At 32.9% G+C, this 27,263-nt stretch overlaps 3 protein-coding genes across 3 annotated transcripts; 2 read left to right on the plus strand and 1 right to left on the minus strand.

Moving 5' to 3' along the window:
• Positions 1–1,339: 1,339 nt before the first annotated feature.
• LOC134248569 (uncharacterized) lies at positions 1,340–11,481 on the plus strand. The gene is made up of 6 exons (XM_062730988.1): positions 1,340–1,664; positions 2,754–3,074; positions 3,179–3,487; positions 7,028–7,112; positions 10,610–10,812; positions 11,133–11,481. Exons 1-6 carry the CDS (start codon positions 1,490–1,492, stop codon positions 11,432–11,434), a joined length of 1,395 nt encoding a protein of 464 aa, XP_062586972.1. The 5' UTR covers positions 1,340–1,489; the 3' UTR covers positions 11,435–11,481.
• A 2,521-nt stretch (positions 11,482–14,002) lies between these two features.
• Positions 14,003–20,973, plus strand: LOC134248571 (transmembrane protein 14C-like). The gene is made up of 4 exons (XM_062730990.1): positions 14,003–14,156; positions 19,290–19,391; positions 20,057–20,144; positions 20,792–20,973. The coding sequence occupies exons 1-4, from the start codon at positions 14,078–14,080 to the stop codon at positions 20,838–20,840; spliced, it is 318 nt and encodes a 105-aa protein (XP_062586974.1). The 5' UTR covers positions 14,003–14,077; the 3' UTR covers positions 20,841–20,973.
• A 3,012-nt stretch (positions 20,974–23,985) lies between these two features.
• Positions 23,986–26,964, minus strand: LOC134248570 (B9 domain-containing protein 1-like). The gene is made up of 5 exons (XM_062730989.1): positions 26,827–26,964; positions 26,610–26,721; positions 25,131–25,227; positions 24,813–24,943; positions 23,986–24,428 (listed from the first exon to the last, which is right to left on the minus strand). The coding sequence occupies exons 1-5, from the start codon at positions 26,932–26,934 to the stop codon at positions 24,271–24,273; spliced, it is 606 nt and encodes a 201-aa protein (XP_062586973.1). The 5' UTR covers positions 26,935–26,964; the 3' UTR covers positions 23,986–24,270.
• Positions 26,965–27,263: the final 299 nt, after the last annotated feature.

Below are 27,263 nucleotides of genomic sequence, written 5' to 3' on the forward strand. Positions count from 1 at the left end.
TAGAAAGTAATTAAGGTACTTGTATATAATTTTTGGTAAATCTTGAACAGTTTGTCAGAATAATACTTTGTTATTTTCTCGTCAAAAATATAACACATTGTGTAAATGTATATTACCAGGAAATTTTGTGTTTGATTTTTTTGTGCTATATATACTTTTACACTTTGATTTTTGGCCATATCTTGAATATAAGAAAAGTTGCAGCTATTTATTAATAAGCACATGTTTTTGCCAACTTTTATGTTAACTTATAATATAAAATTTATAATTTAATTCAAATTATTAATATTTAGTGTATCATAATATATTCATTTTGAGTTCTTTTGATTTCCTTTTGGGTTCTTATAAAAATCCTTTTGAGGTAAATCGAAGCACCTCAAACTAGGAAAATGAAAAATAAATACTAAAGACACTGAAATACTTGAAAATCTGTTAATAATTGACCTGATGAAAAAAATATTTGTTTCATATAAATTATCAATTTAAACATTATATTTCAAAAAAATTTCTGGGGCAAAAATATTCTTGATAGTAGTGAAATACTATACAAAAATACACTTTTAGTGGATATAAAGAGATAATTTTTTGGCTCAAAATGTATTCTTAGGTATATTCACAAAAATATATGGTATAGATGAAAAGATCTTGTCACAAAATTTTTTTTAGGTGAAATGTAAAGCCCCTAACATTGACTATTTAAAGTTAAAGGCAAGATTTCTGCAAATATTAAAATTTTATCAAGTTTAACATTGAAAATCTGCTTTATTTTGCTAAAAATATGCTATAAGAATATAAATGTGTGGTATATGAACCCACCACATCAAAATTTAAAAATATCAGTTGTCATTAAAAAATAGTTAAAAAGGTCTTTAGTGGAAAATCATCAAAAGGTCATTTCAAATCATCAGGTAAAATTCGTAAAATTTTAAAATTGAATCCAAGGCAAAAAAGATTTGTTGGATCTAAAGAAACCATTTAAAGTGTTTAATTGCACATATGAAAAGAATTATAAATAAATATCAAGATTAAAAATTCCTTCAAAGTTGAAGTCATTTATAAAAATTTGACGAAGGTTAAAGTTTGGAAAATTGCATTCAAAATATCAGGTCAACAAGTTTTTGTAAAACACTTTGATGTCAATGTCAAAAAAAGTCTGAAAAGATGTGTATGTACTTTTTTTATTAAAAATCATTTAAGTATAGCATTATCAATAATTTTCTCCCAAAAAATTGAAACAGAAAAATAGATAATTTTATGTGACGTTTTTTTTTTTCATCAGGTCAAAATATCAGGTCTTTAGTATATCAGGTCTTTAGTATGTTCCACGACTTACTGAAATTGAAAGTGGGCGGAGTTTGATCAAGATTGCGTAAATTTTGCATCCCCCTTGTGTTTAAGCATGTGACACTCGTAAAATATGTCTGGTTTGTAAACAGAACAAGTGGTGAAGGTAGAACACTTACCAAACTACGAGTGAATCTGAAAATGAATGAAATTCGGTGACACAAGTTGCATCAATACGATGTTCACCGCGGTGGTCGTTTTGTTACTGTTTTCGAGTGCACACAGTTTCAGAAAATGCGATCAGCTGGTAACTATAAGAGATTTGAATTCGGGGTTAAGAAAGATATCGGAGAAGTTTATAGAATCAAATGAACATGATGGTAAGTGAGAAAACATATCGTTATTTTTTTCTTCTTTATAGCTGTTTAGTCGAAGAATCAAATTTTAAAAGTTTCATGTTGTACCATGTGCTGTTTGTCACGAAATATATTTGTATATATTGATCTGTAGATAAGTATTATTGCATTTATTTAGGGCCTACTACAATTTTACTGCGTTTATTTTTTCCCCTCTCTTTATATTTTTTTTGTGAAAAAATATTGAAAGAAAATAAGATTGTATAAAAACTATAAATAACTAGTCAATTCTTGTTATCAAAATATCAGAAATAATTCTCTTGTTATGGAAGAAAATGTCTTTTTATAAACAAGGAAATGTGACTTTCATAATGGAATCAGGGACCTATATATACATAGCTCACTGATGGAACAGACTCTTCTTTGTATTATCAAATCCTGTGTATAGCAGACAGACAGACTAAGGGAACTGAAACTGCCTTGCTAATGAGCTAGATTTCCTAAATTTGTCAAATCAACTTCATAAAACATGAGAGTTCATTTAACACTTTAAAGAGAGTCTCTTCAAGGTAACTGCCTTGTTCATGGGAGTGATCAAGCGTTAGAAATATTCTTCACCTAATATATCTTATTCGCCCTATACGTGGTTCGCCTAATACTTATATACTTGTATATATATACTTACCATAAGTATATCATTTCCCTACGAACTTAGAGTTATACGAAGAGAAATGTTTAACACTAAATTAATTTTTGATATGATTCTAATGTTTTTTGTATGTCTAATTGTTTGCACTATAGTTAATTAAACGATTAATATCAATATTAATTAGGGATACATCCATGTTATTTTTACAAATTGCGCTATATGTTTTGAAAACACAATTAAAGTCATTAGATTTTATTCTTCATTAAATTAGCTTTTTACGTGAACAAAAAAGAATTTTTAGGGCTTGAACCTCTCAATCATTTACATGAGAGCCATTTATTATTCTTTCAGCTTGTTTTTATATGTAGTTTAACAATCTGCAATGAATATATACTGGTACATTTTATTATTTATTTTTTATAATTAGTACCAACTTTGATTAAAAAATACATTTTTACCTACAGAAGAGAAATTCAAAGTTGATGTGTCAAACACTGGGCCAGCTGTCATTTGGTCAGAGATCGATTTTCTTGCAGAGCTGTTTGCGGAAGAAGTGGTCATCAACAAAAAGAAATTTCTGTACCACTGGATGAATGATGCTGACCATACTGACAAACTTGAGACCACAAACAACTATAGAAGCAATATATCGTCTTATTTGTTTGACTCGGAACTCATCCTGCCAAACAAATACCAAATGAAAGTCTGTGTTTACAAACAGCATAAAGAAAACATTTGGGTTTACAGAAAGATTGCAGAGAATCATACTATCTTTGAATTAACAGGTACATATACTCAGCTGACAGAATTCTCGATTTCTTCCATCAATGATGATAATCAGTGAATTTTTTTTTTAAAAGTCAAACAAATTCATTTTATTTTTTTTCAGCATCCTTGAATGGAAAAGCTCACATTTTTCAAAATCTCACCTATACAAATGCTACCCCAGGAATATTTTCTACAAAAAGACCAATACAGCAAAGTGTGAACTTAACTGACAAGTTTTTTACAGCAAATACATACTGGTTTGAATGGTTCATAGATGGCCGGCGTGTGGAAACCAAAGAAAATGTCAACTTTTTTGAATTTACCCATAACAGTACTGGAATTTGTAACATCCGTGTACAAGTCACCATGGATTTAGCTGATGCACAGAAAAAACTGAAGGGAACCTGGTCCAAATCTGTTTATTTTGAGGGTTTGTAGTTCTCATCAATAATCAAGTCCATTAGTTTCTCTAAAGCCTGTTTTTATGCCACTGCAATCAAAGCAAAGATCTGATGGTAAATAGCTTTTGTCCTGTCTGTCTGTTTGTCCACAAAAACTTTAACCTTGTCCAGCCTTTTATTTGTCGGAGCTATGACTTCCATTTTCTTTATGTGTATTCCTTGTAACAAGGCCTTTCTTTGGGAACCAACATATTTGACCTCTTGACCTTGGAGGTTGACCTCCTCTTGCAAAAATTTACAAAACTTTAACATTGGACATGACTTTTGAACAGTTGATGCTAGCTGGGCTTTCATATTTCAAATGTGTATTCATTGTCAATGTGACAAGAGTTCAAATTTTTCATGGATATAATTTTTTTTACCTCTTGACCTTGAACTTTGAGTTTGACCCACTTTAAAAAAACTTTAACCATGGACATAACTTTTAAACATAACTTAAATCAATTCATCCACACATTATTGCCTCATCATTGTGTGATCATACTCTCTCCACCCAATCATTGTAGTCTTATGATCATGTGATCACACTGTTGTCATTCACTCAGTGTACCGTTGGAGTATGGACTCTCTGAATACATTTAAGGATTGTGTCTCTACAGTTTGTAAATAATTGTTGTGTGTTTTCAAATGTTTATGTATTCTTTGCAATTGTTATGTGTGTCACAAGATATTAATGATTTCATAACCTAAAATATGTGCATTCAGTTGTAAATCAAAGTCATAATGACCTCAGTTTCCTTTGACGACATAATCCTGGTCATCACATCACACTTTAATAGTACAGGAATTTAACTCATGACTTGAGAAGTTACACTACATATGTTAATAAAAGTGCTCCTCACAATATGAATTATTGAGATTTTGATCTATACAAAATAAACATAATAAAATGAATGTCTTTAGATGTAACAAAGCAGAGTTTTATGGTTAAAGAAAAAAAAATGAATTGATACAAGTTTCTTGGGAAAATATCACTTAAAAAGTCATACAGTAAAACTCGGTTATAGCAAAGTCCTGGGGACCTGTGAATTTAATTCGCTATATCCGTAATTCGTTATATCCGTATAACGAGTTCCTATAACCATTATAGCGAATTCGCACTGTGCATGTTTTCTTTCAAGTATTAATACCAACTATGTTAGTGAAGCAAATATTACAAAACATATATCTTCAATGACTAAGGTTTTCTTATGAATTGATTTGAAAATTCGTTATTTATGTAAATTTCATTATATTTAACCTCAACGGGACTCAAAATCAGTTCGCTATATCCGTAAATTCGTTAAAATAGAGTTCATTATAACCGTAAAATTTTACAATTGAAAGATTTTTTAAGAATTTTGCCGGGGACCTAAAAAAACTTTGCTATATCCGTGAATTCGCTATATCCAATGTCGTACTAAATGAGTTTTACTGTATCTTCATTGTCAAATTGAAAAAAAAGATAGAATATATGTATATTTCACTTTAACAATATGCTGCCTTTAAAAGGCAGTACATCACTAAATGCTTCACTGACTGACTTAAATCAGCTTATTTATATCCATTAGGAAATACATTTAGTGTGTAATATATCCATTAGATAATGTATTTCATCTTAAGGAGGCTGGGGGGTCAACAAATTAACCACAAATTAACCACCAGATTTAACTTATTTTTTTAGATACGGTATCTTAACCTGTCAACAATCATTTGGCAAAGAAAAAAATCATACATTTTAGTTTTAAAATTTGATCATTTTTGTATATTTCTATATGGAGCTCTTCTTTTAAAGGAGATCAAAATAGTCTGAAAATGGCTGCCACCCCCCAGCCTCGTTAAATCCCATATGCATTTTACAAAATGAGAGGCCATGTACCCAATTTAAAATTGAAATCTTTGTTTGGAGGGAGGCGTTTTATCAGGTGTTAGGCTATTAAGCTATGTGCTAGTGTAAGGCAGTCCCATCTGGGCTACCTTATGAATTATTCAGATACGTCAAACAATGAACATATAGTATCTAACCAGTATATCAAGCTCAGCCTTTATTTATTTAGATAACCCAGTATTCTGCTGACCTTCAATGTGTTACAGTGAATGTTATGATAATGATAATCGCCTGTATATATAATTATCTATGTGTACATTGACCCATGCATAGGAATATATGCAGTGCAAAATTTGCATAAACTCATGTACCCGGTAGTTAAAGTTTTCCTTATATATATATCAAGATCAATCTATTTCAACACGGTAGACATAGTTTTTTCAAGAGGTTTATAAATTAACAGAATCTATTTTATTTTTGTTTAATCCAGGGGTAGAAATCTTCACAGATTTTCACAGACTCTCACTTTATATGCCTTGTATATCAAGTAAATCAATGGGACGATTTTCTGCGAAAAATTTGTGATTGCCTACATAATGTGTAAAATAATTTATCCTGTCGGGAAAAAGTACATCTAATGCCTTGTTCACACGGAGAGTTTAATTCACGGTAAATTAATGCGAATTAAACTAATGCGAATCAAACTAATGTGAATTAAATTGCGTTCACACGACAGCTAATGCGAATTAAACTAATGCGAATTAAATTTTTAATTCTGCAGCCCGGCGCCAGCACGGCTATTATGACGTCATTTGCAAATCATGTCACCTTATGCAGAAGCAGATCCATTTGACATACTGGCAAAGTGTCTGCATACACATTTTAATGATTAACAAACATTTCCGTAGTTTTTCACTCAAAAATAGCATAAGTACCTATAGCTGACCACCGACAAGTGGCATTTGACTAAATTTTGCCATTGAAAATCAAATAATTAAAAGTAATTTAATGCACAGTAAACTAATTTGAATTAAACTAATTCGCATTAAATTCTCCATGTGAACGCTAAGCGAAGCTAATTCACAGTAACTTTACGTTTAATTCGAATTAAACTCTCCGTGTGAACAGGGCATACAGTAATGCATCCAAGAATTCTGAGTGAATTGAAAATCAAATAATTAAAAATGATACCTTAATTCTAAACTATTGACTGCTGATAAATTTTTTTTTTGGGGATGAACAGCTCATGATGCAATTAAAATTTTTGTACAATTTCTTCAGTTGAATCAAAAACTGATAATTCTCTGTTGTGTATGACTTCCAAATAACTACCTCTAAAAATGAGAAGTAAAAAAAAATTTTTAAATCTACTATATCAGTTGAACAATGGGCAATGAAAGGCACATCTTAAATAATCAGTAATCAGTATAAACTTGCTTCTAAGAATTCTTGCCACATTAAACTTGAAAGTATACACTATTACTGAGGTTCTTTACAACCCAACTTATAAAATAATGTTTATTTTCTGTACTGGTATTGTACCAATGGGTTATATTGAGAGTACAAAGAGGTTACTAACAGGCTAAATACCTGTAGATGATCATTTTATCTTTCATTTATATATAAATGTTGACATTGATTATTGAAATCAACCTAGCTTTGAGACAGTAGTATATGTTAATGTAAATGTTATCTTTTACAGATGAGGTTCAGAATGTGAACATCCTATCTAGTTCAGAGACCATCACCGGTGAACCTGTTAAACTCAATATCACCTTTGATGGCAGGTTAGGATTCCTTTTATTCTTGGTTAACTCACCTGAGCTGATAAATTAATTGAGCTTTTCTGATTACATTTTTTGAGTTGTCCATTTGTCTGTCTATCCATCTGTAAACTTTTCACACTTTTGACTTCTTTTCGAGAACAACTGGGGAATTTCAACCACACTGATAACTCAAGTGTATGGCAAGCCCTTTTACTATGATTTGTGAAATATAAATTTTCTTTCAATAAGAGATATATCTCTATAAAGATATCTCTTTAAATAAAAGAGATATCTCTTTGACTAAAAGAGATATCTTAATACCTTAGAGAGATATCTCTTTCAAAAAAAAGATATCTCTTTTTGGAAGAGTGATATCTCTTTTACTTTGAAAGATATCTTTATAAGCTAGAGAGATATCTCTTCAACAAGATTAAAAGAGATATCTTTCTTAGTTAGAGAGATATATCTCTTTGAGATATCTTTCTAAGCTAAAGAGATATCTCTTTTAATGAAAGAGATATCTTTTTTCCAGTGATCCTTAAAATAAAATAATTAATTCTCCCCTTTCATACAAAAGCGAGACAGGAAGTAAAGTCTCTGGAAGTCACTGTTATGAGAAAAAAGACTGAGCATGTCATACCCAGAATAATATATGTACTACATGTATGTAGACAAAAATGCTATAAATCCCTAGTTTGAAACAACATTTGTTATACCCTTATAAATATCATTCTATATATTTATTACTTATAAAAAGTCCAACAAAAGAACTGTTTATTACATCGGTCTAACAATTTCACTATTGACCGGTCTTACATAAGAATTTTTATAGCAACGTTAAAGATCTGTTACGTCACAATTAATTAATCATCGTTCAATATCGGCGACGCGAAAATAGCCGAAGTTAAGAGCTACAAGTGTTGTTGCTAACAGCAAGGTTAGGAAGAAGGGAAGAGTATGTTTTGTGATAAATATTTTTTGTGATATAATAGGTATATAATTGATTTTGTTCTTTCTCAGCTTGATGTTTTATATTTACTGAAGAAGCCATAATTTTCCATATAAAATTTATTGATAAAATAGCGTGTATTGATTAAATTGATCAATCTTCAGTGAGCAGTGAAGGGTATAACAAAACAGTTATAGACTGGGATTCGGGCAACATATGATTTGTTGGACCTGAAGGTGAAAATGTTGCCCTTGGCCTGCGGCCTTGGGCAACATTTTCACCTTCAGGTCCAACAAATCATATGTTGCCCTCATACCCAGTCAATAACTGTATAATAATAATGGCAGTTTCATTGATAATCATGCTAAAAATTTAATATACAGGAAAATGAAAGCATACAATCTCAAATGCAATGGACCAAATTTTCTCAGTTTATGAAATAATCAACTATATGTTGAATTTTCAAAATACTGAAATGTACATCCATGAATAAAAAGCTTACTTCTGGTAAAGGGAGAAGTCATTAAAAACACAATTTAAATAAAAATAATGAAGAGAAATATATCTGTACAATAAAGAGATATCTTTGTTTGCTTGAGATATATCTTTCTGACACTTTTGAAAGATATCTTTTTTACTTTGAGAGATATCTCTTAAGATAAACCAAGAGAAATATCTCTTACTTTGAGAGATATCTCTTTAATTTGGAAAGATATCTCCCAAAGTAAAAGAGATATCTCTCTATGTGAAAGAGATCTCTTTAATGTTCAGAGATATTTCTTGTCATGAAAGAGATATCTGTCAAGGAAAAAGAGATATCTTTTTAAGTGGAAGAGATATCTCTCTTAAGAGATATCTCACTAAATGAAAGGGATATCTCTCTTAGTTTTAGAGATATCTCTTTCTCAAAGAGATATTTCTTTAAAATGAGAGATATCTCTTTAAAGTGAGAGATTATGATATCTCTAAAGTTGGGAGATATCTCTATGTTTGAAGAAATATCTCTTTAAAATGAGAGACATCTCTGTAATTTTAAGATAAATTTTATTTTCCGAATAATTAGCAAAAGGGCTTTCCATAAAGTGAGATTTTCTGATTACATTTTTTGAGTTGTCCATTTGTCTGTCTATCCATCTGTAAACTTTTTCCACTTTAAACTTCTACTCAAGAACCACTGGGTAATTTCAACTAGATTAGAAAAGATTCTTAGATTCACTTGACCAGAAAAACTTACCATATGTTTAAAGCTTCACTTCAGCTGTAGATTCAAGTTTGTTCAAACCATCCCCCTCCTATGAGTAGGATGGGGCTAGGCACACAGATATCAAAGTGTTACAATGAAAAAATTTTAATTGGAAATCTTTTAAGCATTGCTACATCTAAGTTGTGTGGATTCATCTTTTAACTTTACCTCAATGAAGTTGAGGGCTTATGTGATGCCCTTGGCATCTCAGCTAGGTTAAAGTTTTTGGTCCAGTTTTCTTATTTAGTACTTTTCCCTTCATTAATCAGAGGTACATGGAAGATGCTTTTAGCATGTTTCATTATAATGGTCAAGGTTTCAGGTGCTGCATTTTCAGCTAAGGAATGACCAGATTAATGTTTTTATAGTGTGTTAAAGTTTTTGGAGCAGGTTCTAAGGTAACAATAAGACCTATGTTGACCAAACTTGCATAGGGTAATACATCTAAGGATTCATACTACCAGACTTGCTTCAGATTCTGGATCTGATCTACATTTTTCAGATGAGTGACTAGGTTTAAGGTTTTGTAGCAGCTTCATGCTAAAATAATTATTTGCCATACCTTAATCAGACTTGCATGAATGATACATCTAATAATGCAACTACTTCACTTGCTTCAAATGCTGGATTTTATTTACATTTCCCAGATGAGTGACCAGGTTAAAGTTTTTTCTCAGGTCCATTACCATGAAATTACTGTAGAAGTACTTTTTTCCGTGCGGTATTAATTTACGCTATGTCCGCTGAAATTTGTCCCATCGTACTTTAAATACTTTTAAGGAATATAGTGAGAGTCCAAAAAATCCATGTAATTTTCTACCCGCGGATTAAAGGTAAATAGAGATTCCAGGGAATTATGACCCCTTGGGGAATAATACATCTACAGAATTAGACTATCTGAACCAAACTTGCATGGATGATGCATCAAGGGATGAACATTCTTAGAATTGTTTCATATATGCTGGATGTGAATGAATTTTCTTGATGAGTGATGGAGATCTGAGATCCAAATTCTACATAATGCATGTTTACGGAACATCTCAGAGTTGTGTGGACTCAGCAGCTTGGATTAAGTCATGGCTGTCTTATGATTAAGTTTAATAAGTACACAGTATGGAGTCAAAATTTCTATGACATTATACTGGGTTTTTTTTTTAAAGAACAGCAGGGCCAGAGTGACTCAGATGAGCATTGTGGTCCACTGGCCTCTTTTTTGTGAAGTGTAATTAGCAGTTAAGAATTTCATTTTATATTATTATAAAAATTTATGAATTGAATTTCTTTCTTAACATGATTTGATAACAATGATATCCTTTTTTTCCTTAGCGAAGTTATTGTATGTTGGAGGATAATGGATCTCAAAAACAATACAGTACACAACAGGTCGTGTGATGAGCCTGCATCCAGGGGCTGGTTCCTCACCCCTGGGATTGTCCTGTCCCCAGGGCAATACATCGCAGAGGTTACTGTTACTAATGATGTCAGCTCTATCAGTTTACAGAGTCAGGTCATGTCAGTGTATAATGGTGGTAAGTGATATAGAGGTCAACTTTTTAGCTCTACTGGGAAAATACCAGAAGAGCTATTGCTATATTGAGGTGTCTGTAATCAATCTGTAATCAGTTTATCAAAACATTATTGTTCCTGCTTTTGTTTACAAATCTTGAAAATGCAATTTTGCAATTTACAAGTTGACAATTTTTATCAATTCATGAACAAATTCAATAAGATCTAAATGAGTATTATTTAAAGAATTTTTGGTGTTCCATACTGGAACATAATTGTACATGTATAATGTGTTTATAAACTTGTATTTAATCATGGAACTGAAATATTTGTTTTTTTTTAGGAACGGGGTCTTCGTCTCCATTAGCCGTGCCGATTGTCTTCAGCATGCTGGGTCTGATTGTTATTGTAGCCGCTGCAGTGTACTTTGTCAGACTGAAGAAGAAGAGAGACGTCGAGGTGGCAGACTTTGATTTCCATCCAGAGATCCAGTCCACAGGTTCCAGAATATTTAACAAGATAAAAGGGAATGTTACAGACTTTTTTCAGCGAAATGATTACCTCAATAGACACAGACTTGCCAGATATCACAAGACATCTGCAAAATCTTATGGTTCCCTGGAAGACTCAAATGAACACTTATGAAAGTAATTGTACAATTTTCTGCAAACTATTGGAGAAAATTCTTGCACAAATATACTGAAAGGAAAAAGAAACGCAGGGTAGCATAATTGTCGATAAAAATTTGACCACATGACCGAAAATTACGAAAATTGGTCAGATGGGAAATTTAGTTACTGTGCATCAAAATCAGTATTCAGAATAACTCAACCGTAAAATTGATGACGTCACGTAGGGAAAATGCTAAAAAGCCCAAAACACGTGCAATTTGATAACGACGTGTTTGTCCACAAATCTTGTTGCATTATTTTATGCATATGAGGTATGCACATCGTTTTTCAATATTAAGAGACATTTTGAATTTTTTGCAATCTTGGCAAAGTTTATGGAAGTTCAATGGGGTCTTGTTTTGAATTGCCTAATTAATGAAAAAGACAATAACGGTTTATATATTCTTGTAAATTTTCCCCCATAAAACTTTTTAGCCGTTGTACAGAGATTTTTGTGGATTTCAATCAACCGTGACGATGACGTTAATGCGAAACAGAGGCATGTTACGAGCGGGTTATTCGTCTTGCCATCTCTTAAATCGCCACCCTACTACCACAAAAACAGCCATTTATAGTGTACACGATTATAATCATTGCATTCCTACGAAATTTGAAAGAAAACAATTCCGCAATTTGGTTTTTTGAGCCAGTCAACTTACTGTTGTATTCCTCTCACTGGCGCATGCGCGCGCCGTTTGACTTATTTTTTTGCGTGGTTACCCATGCTAAATATAGCCAGGGTTTGAAAGATAAACAATCTAATGAAATTCCCTGCAAAGGAGAAAAAAGATTGACAGATGCACGAGATGGACATCGAAGATAATGAGAGTTTTCGATTTTCCCTTTTGGGGGGTATCGTCATTTGAGCTTCAATAACTCATGAATAATTACGCAAAATCATATGAGAATTTGGTTATATCTTTTTGAAAGATGATTTTAAAAGTTAGATAGGAAAACTAAAAAGTATTTTAAGAAAAACAAATTTCATTCACCTCAAAAGTTTACCCTGCGTTTCTTTTTCCTTTCAGTATATTATTAGTACAGTTGTAAAACGTTTTATTTATTAGGGTTGTTAAAAGTTTCATAAACTGTTTTTGTTCATCTTTCACTTTTTACATGAGAAAAGAAAAAAACCCAAAGGAACAGCGTTTTATAACCATCCTAAAATTTTATAAAAGAAATGAAGCCAAGTCCTGAATGCCTATTTTATAACACATCTACAAGTATTTGCATATTTGTTAAGTATTTTCTTACTTTATTCTTGCTTTCAATTGAAAAATAATAAGGTTATCATGTTTATGATTTGGTGCATATGTCTATAAACATATAATATTATAAATATATATATATTGTACTAATTATGAATAGTACATAGATTTTTGTGAAATCCCATAGTAAGATAGCAAAAAGATACATGTAGTTAAACATGGGACATGTTGTTTCTTTACATCATGAGATTATATCATACTGACATTATATATACAATTTAACTGTGATACAAGGTTTCATTGTGAACAACATTCCAAGTTTCTATACAATATGTCTCTCTGTGTGCAAGAATACATTCTGACACATAATCCCTAACATTATACAATATATATAACCTATATAATTCCTAACATTGCCATAGACAAATACTGTCAAATTGTTGTTATTTAAATGTCTTATTCCAGTGAACTACAAAGAAATGTTTGTTGGTCATGAGTGCTTTATAAGAATGTTTGTTATGTGCAATGCAATTCTTGTATTTATGAATTTGATATAAAAATCTTCAATCTGTATACAATATGTGTTTTGGTTTTTAACTTTGTTATGCCCCCTTCAATTTATCATTAGAATATCTAGGTCAAGCTCTGTTTTGGATATGATTGAGCCATTTTGGACAGAGTTATGCCCCTTGGACTTAGAAAAATTCCAATTATTTGCAGTTTTCGTTCATTTTCTTCGCAGAGGTTGCACATATTGAAATGAAGATTAGTATACAGATTTCTCATAAGAATATCTAGGTCAAGTTTTGTTTTGGGTACGATCAAGCCATTTTTGACAGAGTTTTGCCCCTTTGACTTAGAAAAATTCGACTTATTTGAGGAAGGGGGCATAAGTGTTTTACAAACCTCTCCTGTTGTCATTGTATTGTTCCTCCTACAGTTTTATTTTGGTGTAAATAAAACTTGGTACACAAGAAACTACACAAAGATATATACCTAGTATATATTTCTTTGTAATGGAGTTAATGTTATATATATACTGCTCAAGCTACAGTTTTGAAAAGGGCTATGAAATGAACAGCTGAACACTAAAAAATCTTCTGAGAGGAAAAAAAATGTTTCAAATATCATCTAATAAAAAACATTAAAATGGTCATGGTATTATGTGACCTAGGTGAGTGTTATGAACAATGGGCCTCTTGTTTCTTTATGAAATGTAAACAATATCTTTCTACAACACACATCCTAGTAAAGAAATAAAAAAAAAGAAAGAAATATTTTAGATCTATTCTTGATATCACGATGGGATAAATGAAAAATCTGTGTGGGGAAAAAAGTAACAATCCGAAATTGCCTTGGTACAAATTACCTTGCCACCGCTTTTCACTTTCGTTTTGCATTCAATTAACATGGGAGGTGTGGACATCGTTAGCCTTGCTTACTCTGTGACAGTGGCGGCCGGGGGACTGATGGGATATGTCAAAGCAGGTGTGTATATCTTTAAATGTCCGTGGCAATATTCAAACTGAAAAACTTACAGGGGATTCTTTTTTTACTGCATATGCTATAAGCAGCGTATGGTCAATGTACAGTTTAAGATTTACAATTTACAGTTTAGTAAATGTGCATGAGTTACTTGCACATGTAACGTTATGTGAAATAATTTTAGCCAGTTGACCAGTGGATTAGAATAATTCATTGGACCAGATGTAATTTAGACAGCACGACCCCCCTCTCCATTTCCACCTTTTCGACCCTTTGGGGGCTTGCGGTGTTTAATTATTCTTGTTCAGATTTACTGTTTAAATTTAGCTGAAAAAATTCCTGTCGATGAATTTTTTTCGTATTTTTTATATTACTAATTTAACATGTACTTAACATTTTAAAACGGTCCTGTCATGGGATTTTTTGCTTTTTCGCAAAAAAGATTCGCCCCACTAATACCGGCCTGTTTAGAGTTTGTATGGAGTAAAGATACTTCATATTTCACATGTGTCCATTCCTTGTGATAATGTGAATTTTTACGCACAAACGTACAAACAAATTTAGATAACACTATATACTCAAATATTTCGTATTATTATTCCTATGTGAATTTGTTCAATATAAAAACATGACGAATAAACATGCTATCTTTTTCAAACAGCCCCTACTGTGAAATAGTTTTTGTGCTATCTGCCCATGGTGAAATAGTCATCAAACTATTCACCGGCAGCATTCTGTTTCCCTCGCTTTTCATCTCAGAAAACTTCTGGTTTTATACGGATTGTGACGCGTATATATTATGATGTAACAAAAGTTAAGTCAGCATCGGTATAATGTGGAATATCATAATTGTGTGTACCCTGGACTCCCAAAAGTTAACAAAAGTTAAGTCAGCATCGGTATAATAAAACACCTATTTAGTGGCCAGATAGCAAGTTTAGCGTGACCTGACAGCAAACTATTTCCCTCGGCTTCGCCTCGGGAAATAGTTTGCTGTCTTGGGGAACGATAAACTTGCTATTGTCCTCATAGCCAGTAAATAGGTGTATAATATTCTTAGTGTTTAAATTATCTGAAAGCAATTGTTTTAATTTTATATAGTATTTGGGTGGGATAATTTCTGCATTTTTCAAGGCAGCTTCAATGACAAAAACCACATTTGGAAAAAATTCTGTCAATAAATATTTCCAAATTTAAGATGGAATGTCAGTCCTTCATCGTAATTATTTACTGCATGAATATCACAGGGTGAAGCTTACCTCAGTATCGCACAGGACATCGTTGAATTAGACGTAAACATGATAAAAACACTTCACGTTTGTATTTTCCGAGTGCGGGAAATCAACTGTGACGTCACGCGAAAATATTAACATTCAAAATTATCTAAATAGTGAGAACCTTTGCTACTAAACACGAAAAAATATTAATTTTAAAAAATCTGCTTCAGAAATCTATCACGATATATTGACTGTGACCTGTTTATTATGAAATAAAACTGATTATGACGGGTGTGTGTACTTGATCTCGCTGCACTGAGAATTCAAACACTACGTCTATGACGTCACTGACGTCAGACTGTAGGGTAAAGAGAAAGAAATGTGTGTACTGGGCAACTTCACAATGTCTAAATGATGGCAAGATATTTAAAAATTTTATTAGTAATAATTTCTAAAATTAAATGTTAAAAAAACAGTTTTAGAATTTAGAATAAAATTACACAAGAACTGTTGATTTTAACAACGTTTAACATGTATATCATCACCGATTATGACATGATGTGTCTTTTTAGTCATGTGACATGTGTCCTGTCTCCCCTTAAATTTAGCTCACCTTTATCAAAGGTTTATGAGCTTTTCTGATAGAAGTTTTTATATTCATGCAATCAAAGTTTTTTTCATATCCGTTCATCTGTCTGTCTAGCTGTTTGTTCGCAAAAACCTTGCCTATAACTTTTGATTTAGTATTTTTAGCTATGACCCTTGCTTTGGGTACAGACAAATTTGACCTTTAGACCTGGACCTTTGACCTACTTTTTAAAAAACAAACCTTGACAATAACTTTTGAAGGGTTAGGGCTAGGTTCATACTTCAAATATGTAATCCTTGTGACAAGACCCTTCTTTAAAAACCAATGACCTTGACCTATTGACCTTGACCGTAGAGGTTGCTGCTTAGATATGCACCATTTGTTTTTTATGCAATTCTATACAAAATTTTGCACACATTTTCAACATTTACCTACCTTTCAAAAACTTATCCTTGGCCATAACTTTTGAACAGGTGGTGCTAGGGCTTTCATATTTCACAATTGTATTTCTTGTGAGAAGACCTTACTTTGGGTACCAACATATTTAATTTGCATTTAAGAAAAGTTAAATCTTTGATTTGTTGCCATATGGGGGCATCAGTGTTTCACAAACACATCTTGATTGTCTGTTAGTCCGTTGTCTATTTCTTTTTCTCAAATTTGACTCTGTTCCAAAACCACTCTTATTTATAAAACTTAATTAATTTCAAAGAATTTGGCTTCCTACACTCGGCATGCATTAATGCACATGGATGTGTATATAATAACAGGAAAAGAAAATGTATGGCTGGATTGGGAATCAAACCTTGGACCCCTGCATCATTAGTCAGATGATTTACTGACTAAGCTATCCAGGCCAATATTTATGGCCCAAACTGTTACATTCCCTCCACCTTAAATCATCTTCGCCCTTGAAAACACAACCCAATGCAAATTCTTATGAGCCCCTGGCATAACTTTCACCTGAGAGTGACTAGAGGTGATCAATGATGTGCATAAATTCTGCAGCAAGAAGGGAGATGGCTGGACAGGGAATCGTACCGGGGACCTCTGCATCACTATAGTCAGGTGCTCTACCGACTGAGCTACCAGGCTGATATACATGGCCTATATCATTATACACATTCATTATTCATGTTTGTTCAAATGATAGTCCTCAGGGTTAAGATGTAGCCACAAGTTTGGAATGAAATGTTCTCTAAAGGAAGAAAAAGGGGAGTATGATGAGGAAAAAAGTAAGACAGAAATTAATAAACAATTAAAGCATTAAGCTGCAGTATGTTAACTGCATGATCATGCAGATAATCAATTCACCTAGAACTGTTTTAGTTTACAGTCTTAAAAAGTAATATTAATAATAATTAATTATTAATTTTCATTAGTCAGGAAAGTAAATGCAGGTTAGTGTTGTAGCCTGTTGACCTCTATTTTGTACCGTATTCTATCACAAAATATAAATCTTCAGTGATTTCTGCTTAGAACCAGGGATTGTCAATCATTGATATAAGTATCTCACTGTTCAGTGTAATGTTTAACCTTTTAGGATATTGATTCTTCTGTCTCTCTGTATAGAACTGTCAAGAATAGAGATTCTGAGTGACAAGTTAATATTAATCATCTTAAGATCCTAACCATGATTTTCATTTGAGATCAGGTGTTTTGAACAGATTGTTTGAGTTAAGTTTACATAAACTTGTAAAATGAAACATGTGTCATGAATGGAAGCTAAAGAAATGAGATCTTTGTTTTTTCAAGTTCTGTTCTTGTAACTCAGGTTATAAGCACAATGGCATGTTTTATCAACTCTGTTTATACAGGATATGGGTATATTTTCCTCAGTCCTGTTTGGTAATATCATAGAGAGGTAGAGAATTTGGTTTCTGAATAAATTGACGTTATCAGTCCTTTCAAATAACTTGATTGGCCTCTGCATATAAAGTTAAACACTCGTAGCGAATATGCTTATGAGGAATGGACACTTAAAGTGAAATTATTTTATTCCCCAAGATTTTAAAATATATTGTGAACTTAAAATACAAATACATGTATAACAAATGGCATTTATAATGAAGCAAATTTGTTCATCCCTAGAATGAATACACAAAAAGATGCAATGTTTATCAATTTACCAGTAAAAAATATCATGATTTTTAAATTTAATTGACTGGTGAAGAACAGCATAGTGGCCGAAGTTACTCAGATGGATATTGTGGCCCATGGGCCTCTTGTTGGAGATGGTTAAAGTTTTTGGTGCAGGTCAAAGTAGCTTCTAGCCCTATGTTGACCAAACTTTGCATGGATGATACATCTAAGAAAGCACACTGACTTTTTTTCAGAGTGAACAGGCATAAATCTTTGGAGCATTTTCATTCTAAAGTAACCATAACCATATTACCAGGCTTGCTTTGGATACTTGATCTGACCTACATTTTCTGGATGTGTGAACATGTTAATTCATTTCTAATACTAAGAAACTATAAGGCCTATCTGAACGAAATTTGCATGGATTGAAATATAGAGACAACAACCAGTATATTCAAGCTCAAAAGTCAATAAAACAATACAAAATAGGAGCAGAGCAAACATGGACCTCTAAAATACCAGAAAAGGGATCAGGTGCTATCAAGGAGTGAGCATCCCATTCCAACTGGTCACACCCACCATGTGCTCCTTGTCATGATTGGGAAATAACGGAAAATCTGTCATCAAATTCAATGTATAAATAATGGACTAACAATTAGTATGAAAAATGTCAGTCAACTTTTGGCTCAATGATAAATTGTATTTGCTTTCAAGGTCATTATATCCTCAATAGAACTTAGGAAATAATGAAATTGACTTTAAACGAGACTGCTGCTATTCTTGTTTCTATCAACTTGTTTGCCAATAATATACCACGTTTTAGAGATTGTACATACATAGAGCATGCTTTTGTGTGTCAAATCAACAGAAAGATATAACTGTCTGTATGCAGGTGATGAAGGTATATTGCTGCATTAGTAAGGGAAGTTGACAATTGAAAAGTTAAAGTCATTAAGCTTGGTTGCTAGATTACCATTAACATGCATCAAGGGATAAACACTCTCAATCTTGCTTCAGAGGCTGAATTTCAATTACATTTTCTGGATGAGTGACTAGTTTGAAGTTTTTGGATAAGTCGATTCCTAAGTAACTGCAATCCCTATCAGATCAACATTTTTGTTGTATCTTTGGATATACACTACTAGATTATTGGTTTAATTTGGGACTTTGCCTTTCTTTAAGACAACTTTCATTAAGGTGAGCTCTGTAATCTCTCTGATTACCTGTGTTTCGGTCTCTTTACGACAGGAAGTGTCCCCTCCCTGATGGCTGGCCTGGCGTTTGGGAGTCTGATGGGATATGGTACATACCAGACCTCTATGGACCCGCAAAATGTCCACCTATCACTAGGTGGGTAAACATTTACCGTATATTCTCGTCTATAAGTTGGTCTGCCTATAAGTTGGTTGTATTTTTTGAGCTTAAAAGAATTTGCCAATGAGCCATTTATAAGTCAGTACAACTTTTTGCCAGAACAAGATGACAATTTCAAATCAATATTCAGATTTTTTAACCTTGATTTAATTAGGAATTTTAGAAATGATGCTTATGTTTAACCTTTAATAATCAAACACAATATTAAGTAATGTGAAGTTAAGACAAAAATATAATTGTTAAAATACTGTAAAATCATATTTTCGTTGGGTCAAATTTTCGTGGTTTGAGAAAAATCTCTTGGTTCATGGGGATTTGATTTCGTGGATCAAGAATTAATGAGTACTTGTGTATGTAAAATTTTACATTTCATGGTTGACATGATTTCGTAGGTCTTGTCATACCTCGAAAACAACACAAATTAAACCCCCACGAAAATTTGTGATTTCACAGTATGCAAATACTTGTATTTTAGGTATAATCTTATTAATGTAATAAAGTACAGATTTAATATGTAATAATTTTAAGGAATTCTTCATGAAAAAAAGAATTTAGTTTTTGTTTTGACCTTAATATTATGTAGTACACATCGCTGGAGATAACAGTATTAGGCTATAATGAGATGACCCATTCTGTTTCAGTGACCAGTGGGGTGCTGACCGGGGTCATGGGGTATAGGTTTGTCAACTCCGGGAAGTTCATGCCAGCTGGACTAGTGGCTACACTCAGGTAACAGACCACTCTGCTTAAAGCTCTGTCAGAAATGTTTTGTTTATAAGAGTTTGAGTCTAAAATAAGGAAGTTTGGAACAAGGCAATGCATGTACAAAGAGAGACAGAGAGATCTGAGGGAGATCAGGAATGGAGGAAGTATGTATATCCTGTTCACTCAACAAGAGGATACAGGAAATTCCATGATTAAGGGGACACACGTACATCAATAGAGTCAAGACTTAATGTGTAGTGGTATTACATATGCTTGTCCAGAGGTACTTTAGCTCAGAGGGCTTAATCATATTTTTAAAAAAAATTACAGTGTACTGAAGAAACAAGATGTAATTGTGAAACCTTGAATCCCTCATATGGCAGCTTAAGGCTAAGGTTAAAGTTTGTCAAATATAGGTTAAATTCCAAGGACAAGGGTATAGGATGTTGGTAGTTTTGTAAAATTTTGCAAACTAGGTCAAACTGAAAGGTCAGGAAGTCAAATATGATACATATACCCATGAAAAGAAAGTGCATGTCAAAAGGAATTCACATAATTATTTAAAACAACACATCTGCTCTTGTACAATTCTGAAGACAGTCAGATATAACCATAATTACAACTGTTTTTGAATAATATTGCTCATATGGGTGTATTTTTTTTTTTTTCAGTGTGTTAATGGTTGCCAGATTTGGATACAGACTTGCCATGAAAAATTAACTTCATCATTCATTTGACAGATCATCACACATTGACTGTATACTTTACAAATGTACATGCATGCATGGAAAATTTGTTTTTAATTGTTTAATTATTTGAGAGTACTTAATAAAACATGTTTCTTTTTTGCACAGTCTGATTTTACACTAACAAGTACCGGTACAAGTGTCAGTGCTGGGATTATTTGAACAATTCAAGAGACTTCAATGGCCTTAAAGGTCACCTGAGTATATTACATCACTGAAAATGATCCTTTCATGTATAAAATAAAGCAATATAAATGATGGACAGGGACATAGCATCGTTTTTAAAGGGGGCAGCCTGAGAAAAAATTTCAACTTACTGGAAAAATAATATTGACAAGCATAAAATTTAACAACAGCAACAAAAATTTGAAATTCTTGAAAAGGGGGGGGAGGGAGGTGTCCAACTCCACATGAGACTACATTTTCTTCGTATACTACGTTACATAAGTATATTTCAGCAAACAAGAGGCCCGCGGGCCCTATAGGTCACCTGAGTATCCCGTAATTGAATGATTCCTGTTTTAAACCTGAGGACATGAAATTCACAATTTTGAAAGAGGCACCATTGCTTATCATAATTATATACTTAACATGCTTACTTTGGTTACTTAATACCCAGAGGTAGATCAGAGTAACAAAGAGAAAATTCACTTCCACTTTGTAACCACTTGTGCACCCCTCCCCACAGGAACCACTAAGCATGGGGCAACATATTTCAAAATTTTGGAAATTTTATCATGAATTTTATTTCATCATAAATTGTTGATTAATATCAAAGTGCAGATTTCGAAGCATTAATTTATATTCAGACTATGTAACCCCCCCCCCTCCAAATACCTCTGACCCAGGGGCCCAGAAATGAGCCATTTTGGAAGAGGCTGCTTTCTTCATCATAAATATGTACTTAGATCATTGGCATAATATCCAGGAGCAAAGGAAAAGATTTTCAAAGAATTCATGCATTTTCATTATATAAACATTATAGCCCCCCCCCCCCCAACACAAGAAGCCCTGACCCAGGGGCCATGAAATTCACAAATCTCAAAGAGACATCCTCCTCCTCAAAACTATGTACATAGTTCATTGGTTTAATACCCAAGCACAGAAAAGAAGATTTTAAAAGAAATAATTCATTTTCCCTAGATAATCTTTATAGCCCTGCCCTAGCACTAACACCCCTTACCCTGGGGTCATGAAATTCACAATTTTGGAAGAGGCAGCCTTATTCAACTTATCTATGCACTTGGTTAGTTTATTTAATGCCCATGAGCAGAGAAGAGGAATTTCAAAGAACTTATGCATTTTCACTATATAATCTATATAGCCCCACCCTAGCACTAGAATCCCTGACCCTGGGGCCATGAAATTCACAAATTTGGAAGAGGCTGCCATATTCAACCTAACTATGCATTTGGTTATGTTATTTAATGCCCAGGAGCAGAAAAGAAGAACTTCAAAGAAATATTGCATTTTCACTATAAAATCTATTTAGCCCCACCCTAGCACTAGAACCCCTGACCCTGGGGCCATGAATTTCACAATTTTGGTAAGGACTCAATGCTGATTACAATCATACCAACAGTTTGACTGCTTGATGTCCAGGAGTAAAAAAGAAGATTTTTAAAGATTGCACTAATTTGAGAGGTTTTGGCCCCACCCCCAGGCCCCAGGGGAGCAGGGACCACGAAATTCACAATTTTTGTTCCCCTTCACTCATAAATGCTATAAACCAAAATTGGTTGAAATTGGTTCAGCGGTTTCAGAGAAGAAGCTGAAAATGTTCAAATGTTAACACATGACATGTCGCACGATGACGGACGAAAACGGATAGCAATAGGTCACCTGAGTTTACTCAGGTGACCTAAAAAGTGGGGGAAAGGGGGGGACCAACCTTTCAATATACATTTTCTAATTTTCTATTGTGTGGGAAAAAGTGCCACATCACTTTCAATGTTTTATGCTGTTTTGATACAGAAATCCTCCTTATTTTTACTTTATCACTTTCATGCAAAGTTGTGAAGTCAACTGTGGAATATCAAAAAAATATCCAGTGAGTGATATCCACAGGATTATGGGGTGAACATGGAATAACAAGAGATGTTTGTGACCCTCCTCCCCTCACAATTGGAACTGTTCTAAGACCAAGGGGCATAACTCTTGTCAAAATTGCTTGACTGTACCCAAAACAGGCCACAGGGGCCAGAACTTGACCTACTAGATATTCTTATGATAAATCTCAGTCTGTATACCAAATTTCATTTCAGCATATACAACCTCTGCAAAGAAAACGAACAGAAAATGAATATAATTGGAATTATTCTAATTCGAAGGGGCATTACTCTGTCAATACTGCTCGATCGTACCCAAACCAGAACTTTACATAGACATTCTAATGATAAATCTGTATACTAAATTTCATTTCAGTATGTGCAACCTCTGCAAAGGAAATGAAAGGAAACTGCTGGTGGAGCGACAAACAGACAGTCAGACAGAAGCAGCAAAGCAATATGCCCTCCCTTCTTCAAAGGAGGCATATTAAAAAATTATTTAATGCAGTAAAGCTAAATAATAAGGAAGTCGCTGGGACCTTAAATTTTGCTTTCTTATATAAACCAAGATATTTTACATGTATATCTGTCTAAAAAAATGATGTCAAGGGACTAAAGTTGTCAAAAGAATTTGAAAAAAAAACAAAACAAGATGTTTTGTGAAACACTATGCACCCGGCGGCAACAAAGTTCAAAAAAGCTATTTTAAGCATATAGTTCACAGTCAAGGTCACAAGGTCATTGACCTTGATGTCATTGAAAGAACTTTATTGGTGAAGTATGCATAACAAATATGAAGTCTTTATCTCTTATGGTTCAAAAGTTATGATTAAGATTAAAGTTGACAACAGACAGACAAACAGATAAAGAGACAAATAGACAGGACAAAAACAATGTACGCCCTGGATCTATCGATCCGGGCGCATAAAAATTATAACAAAGACTTCCTTTAAAACAAGTTCTTAAAAGCTGAATTATCCTGTGTGATTAGGGAATAAAAATCATAAATGTATTACAAATATTTTACTAAAATTTTCATCTAACTTGCAAATAAAACTATGAAATGTAACCTTTAAATTTATAATCTCTTTATTGTTAAGTAAATATACATAACTAAACTGCCTTTAAAAACCATGCACAGAAATTGTTTACACTTGTTCTTTGCAAATAGTCATCTTAATGAATGAATTCAGTAAGTATTATAAACAATTACATGTATGAATTCTTTTACAAATGTAATGCATGTTATAAATATAATTTTTATCATGTCCCTATTTACTGGACGGAAGTTATGATATGCTGCTGTACGTCTGATCTATCACTACAATCCATATTAACTAAATCTCTGACAGAAGATCACGTGTCTGTGGTCCCTCCACTGGTGCCCCCCACTGTCTCCGGAATCACAGATGTCGACATTTCTGAGGGAATGACATCGTAACCTAGTTTTTTCATGTCCTTCATCACAACATTAAATGACACGGTCAGAAAACCCTGAGATCTTACTCTTGTCACTGGAATGGAAAAAAGAAAAACTTAAATATAACTGAAACAAATTAATTATAGGTACAATGATCTGATGAGATTGTCTTCATTCATTTCTTTGGCCTTGACCATTGTTTAACAACTTTTCATGCTTGTCAACTTACAAAACCAAGGTCAGTACATCATGTAATAATCTGCAATGTGAGGCTAGTGCATAATAAATTGCTAACATATTCATGCTAGGATTCTTGAAATATACAAAATGTTCATGCAAAAGAAAAATTGTATTTAGCTTTATGTACCTCATAAACTGATAGTGTTGACGATGACAATGTGTATCATTCAGTTGCTAATATATTTTCGTTTTATTTCATGCCTTCCAAATGTTGAAATATAGTGTCTATGAACCTTACCCTCTCTTCCCTCCCCCTGGGCTAACACACGTACATCCACATACTCCGGTCGACGCCCCAAGATCCATGCTGTTAATTTCTGTAACTGAGATGAAGATTCTGGCACAAACATAGGGAGACGAATTTTATGTCTGGAAAAAAAAGTTAAATATGTGATGTTAAACAAATAACATTGACTGGTAACTTCAAAATTATTCTTCATCTATTTTACAATTCTTATAAATTTACAAAATACTGAATTTGCATTTGAAGGTCTTAGTGTCTTCCACCTTATACATGTATGTGCCAAATTTCATAAAATACAGTGTAGACATTTACCTTCCAGGTGTAATAGGTACATGTGTTACTCCATATCCTCTCACAACATCAGTTCCAAAAGCATCAATTCCATAAGCATGTACTATCAATTGGGGCCCTTTGGAATAAAATTTAAATGACTAAGTTTTAATGTCAGTAACTCCATTTTAGAAATAAGATTTTTTTTGTTTAAGCAAAAGCAAATTTTTACATCAATTTGGGGGAAAAGATTCTCATTGTCCAATTAGTACATACAGTTTCTTTCGTAAATAAGAAGTATACAATAAATGCAATTTGTTCACTTTCAGTCTGTATCTCTGAAAAGTTTTGGATGTTTGAACAGTAAGTGAGTGTCATAACTTCTTTGTAATATGAAATATTCATTGGAAAAACTGTAAACTGAATGCTCTTAGATACTGATCAATGGTTTGAACTGTCAATGTTTTTTCCGAACATTTAAATCTAAAGAATTACCAGGGTACATGTAATATCAAAAAAACATCTACCAATCACTTTTATATTTTAATACTACGGATGTCAACGAGTACCCGGTTAACCGGGTACTCGATCGAACGTCCGAGTATCGACTACTAAAATCGGTACTCAGTTACTCGGATGTATATTTTTGAATATTTCTAAGCTTATTTTAAATGCATTTAACAATCTGTTATAAAACGTAAAATACTCATTGCACATTTCCTACTCCTCTAAATGACCGTTAACGCCCGTGGCAGTATTTATACAGTAATTATCGTGACCAAGCACCTGTTATCTGGCTTTTCTCACCTTCGGCTGTCTTCTACCCTTATTTTTTGATTTGCTTTAATTATTTGTTTTCACTGAACATCGTTTAAGATCTGTTATGATTAAATAAATTAGATAATTTTGTCAATTCTCCGAGAAGCCGTAAATTCTCGGGAAAAGAGACAGAAGATATTACACGCGCGATTGTTGATATCATGGTTGTGTTTGATTACATGCCAATACATGTATAAATGGTTGAAGGCAAAGGCTGTAAAAAAACTGATGTCCATAGTTGCACCAAACTACAAAATACCGTCCCGTAATACACTGTACTATAAAATCTAGGATCGAAAAGTATACGAAAATCGTAAATCCGCTCTGTTAGAACTTGATCAAGTTCAAGTCAAACTGTACGACTGATACCTTGAGTCCTGGACGTCAAACGCAACAAATAGTTACATTACAATTACGGAGTAGATTAATTTTTTAAACAAAATCAAGTGCTCATCATTGTTACAACAGAAATGCAATTACGGGTAAACCTCCTATCAGAGCATGTGGTTTTTTCTCTACAAGAGTTTACAATGTTTTACATTCATCAATTAACTTGTTATATTTATTTACACTTTTACCGAGTACCCGGGTACTCGATCGGAAAAACGTCCGAGTAACCGAGTATTAAAAATTGACAAATTTGACATCCCTATTTAATACATACTGTTTTTTTTTTTCAGTTATTTTGAGGTATATACATACAACCAAAGGGATTGGTACTCTTAAATGTTATGTCTAGAGGAAAGTTCCAGACAAACTGCTGTCTGTCATCTCGACTTTTCTTTGTGACTTGTGTCAGGCCTTCATCTAAACCCTGGCAAAAGGGAATAAGAAATGTTTTACATCTCATCCATAAAAAAAAATGTAGTTACTATAAGAAGTGTCATTGAATTGATGTAATCCATGATGTGTTACTTACAGATGTAACCAACCAATCAGGACCAAAGGTGAAGCAGTATTTGCAGTAAATATCATCAAAATCTGGAAACTGTAATAAAATATAAGATAAACAAATTCCATTTTTCATCTATCTGATGAACAATTTTTTCATGCACTGTTTCCAGACCAATACAAAGCTGAAAAAGATACAGTTGTGTGCCAAAAGTGAAGATAATTTTATTTTTTCTTTATATATTTCATTGAAAACAATATTTTGTAAAATCGCTGGTGTGACAACATGATCAGATTGTATTTATAAAAAATTTCTTGATAATCCAAGAAATTGTTGTAGTTAAAAAAAACAATAGTTTTTATCTGATAAGCATTGATAATTTAAAAATATTGTAGTTTACTTTAAACATATTTTTTATTGAGTATAATTCAATCAGGATTGGGCAACAGGCAATGCCTATGTAA

This window comes from Saccostrea cucullata, unplaced genomic scaffold, assembly GCF_032062105.1.
Source record: "Saccostrea cucullata isolate Sc308-1 unplaced genomic scaffold, CSIRO_AGI_Scuc_v1 ctg55, whole genome shotgun sequence".
Classification (NCBI taxonomy): Eukaryota; Metazoa; Mollusca; class Bivalvia; order Ostreida; family Ostreidae; genus Saccostrea; species Saccostrea cuccullata.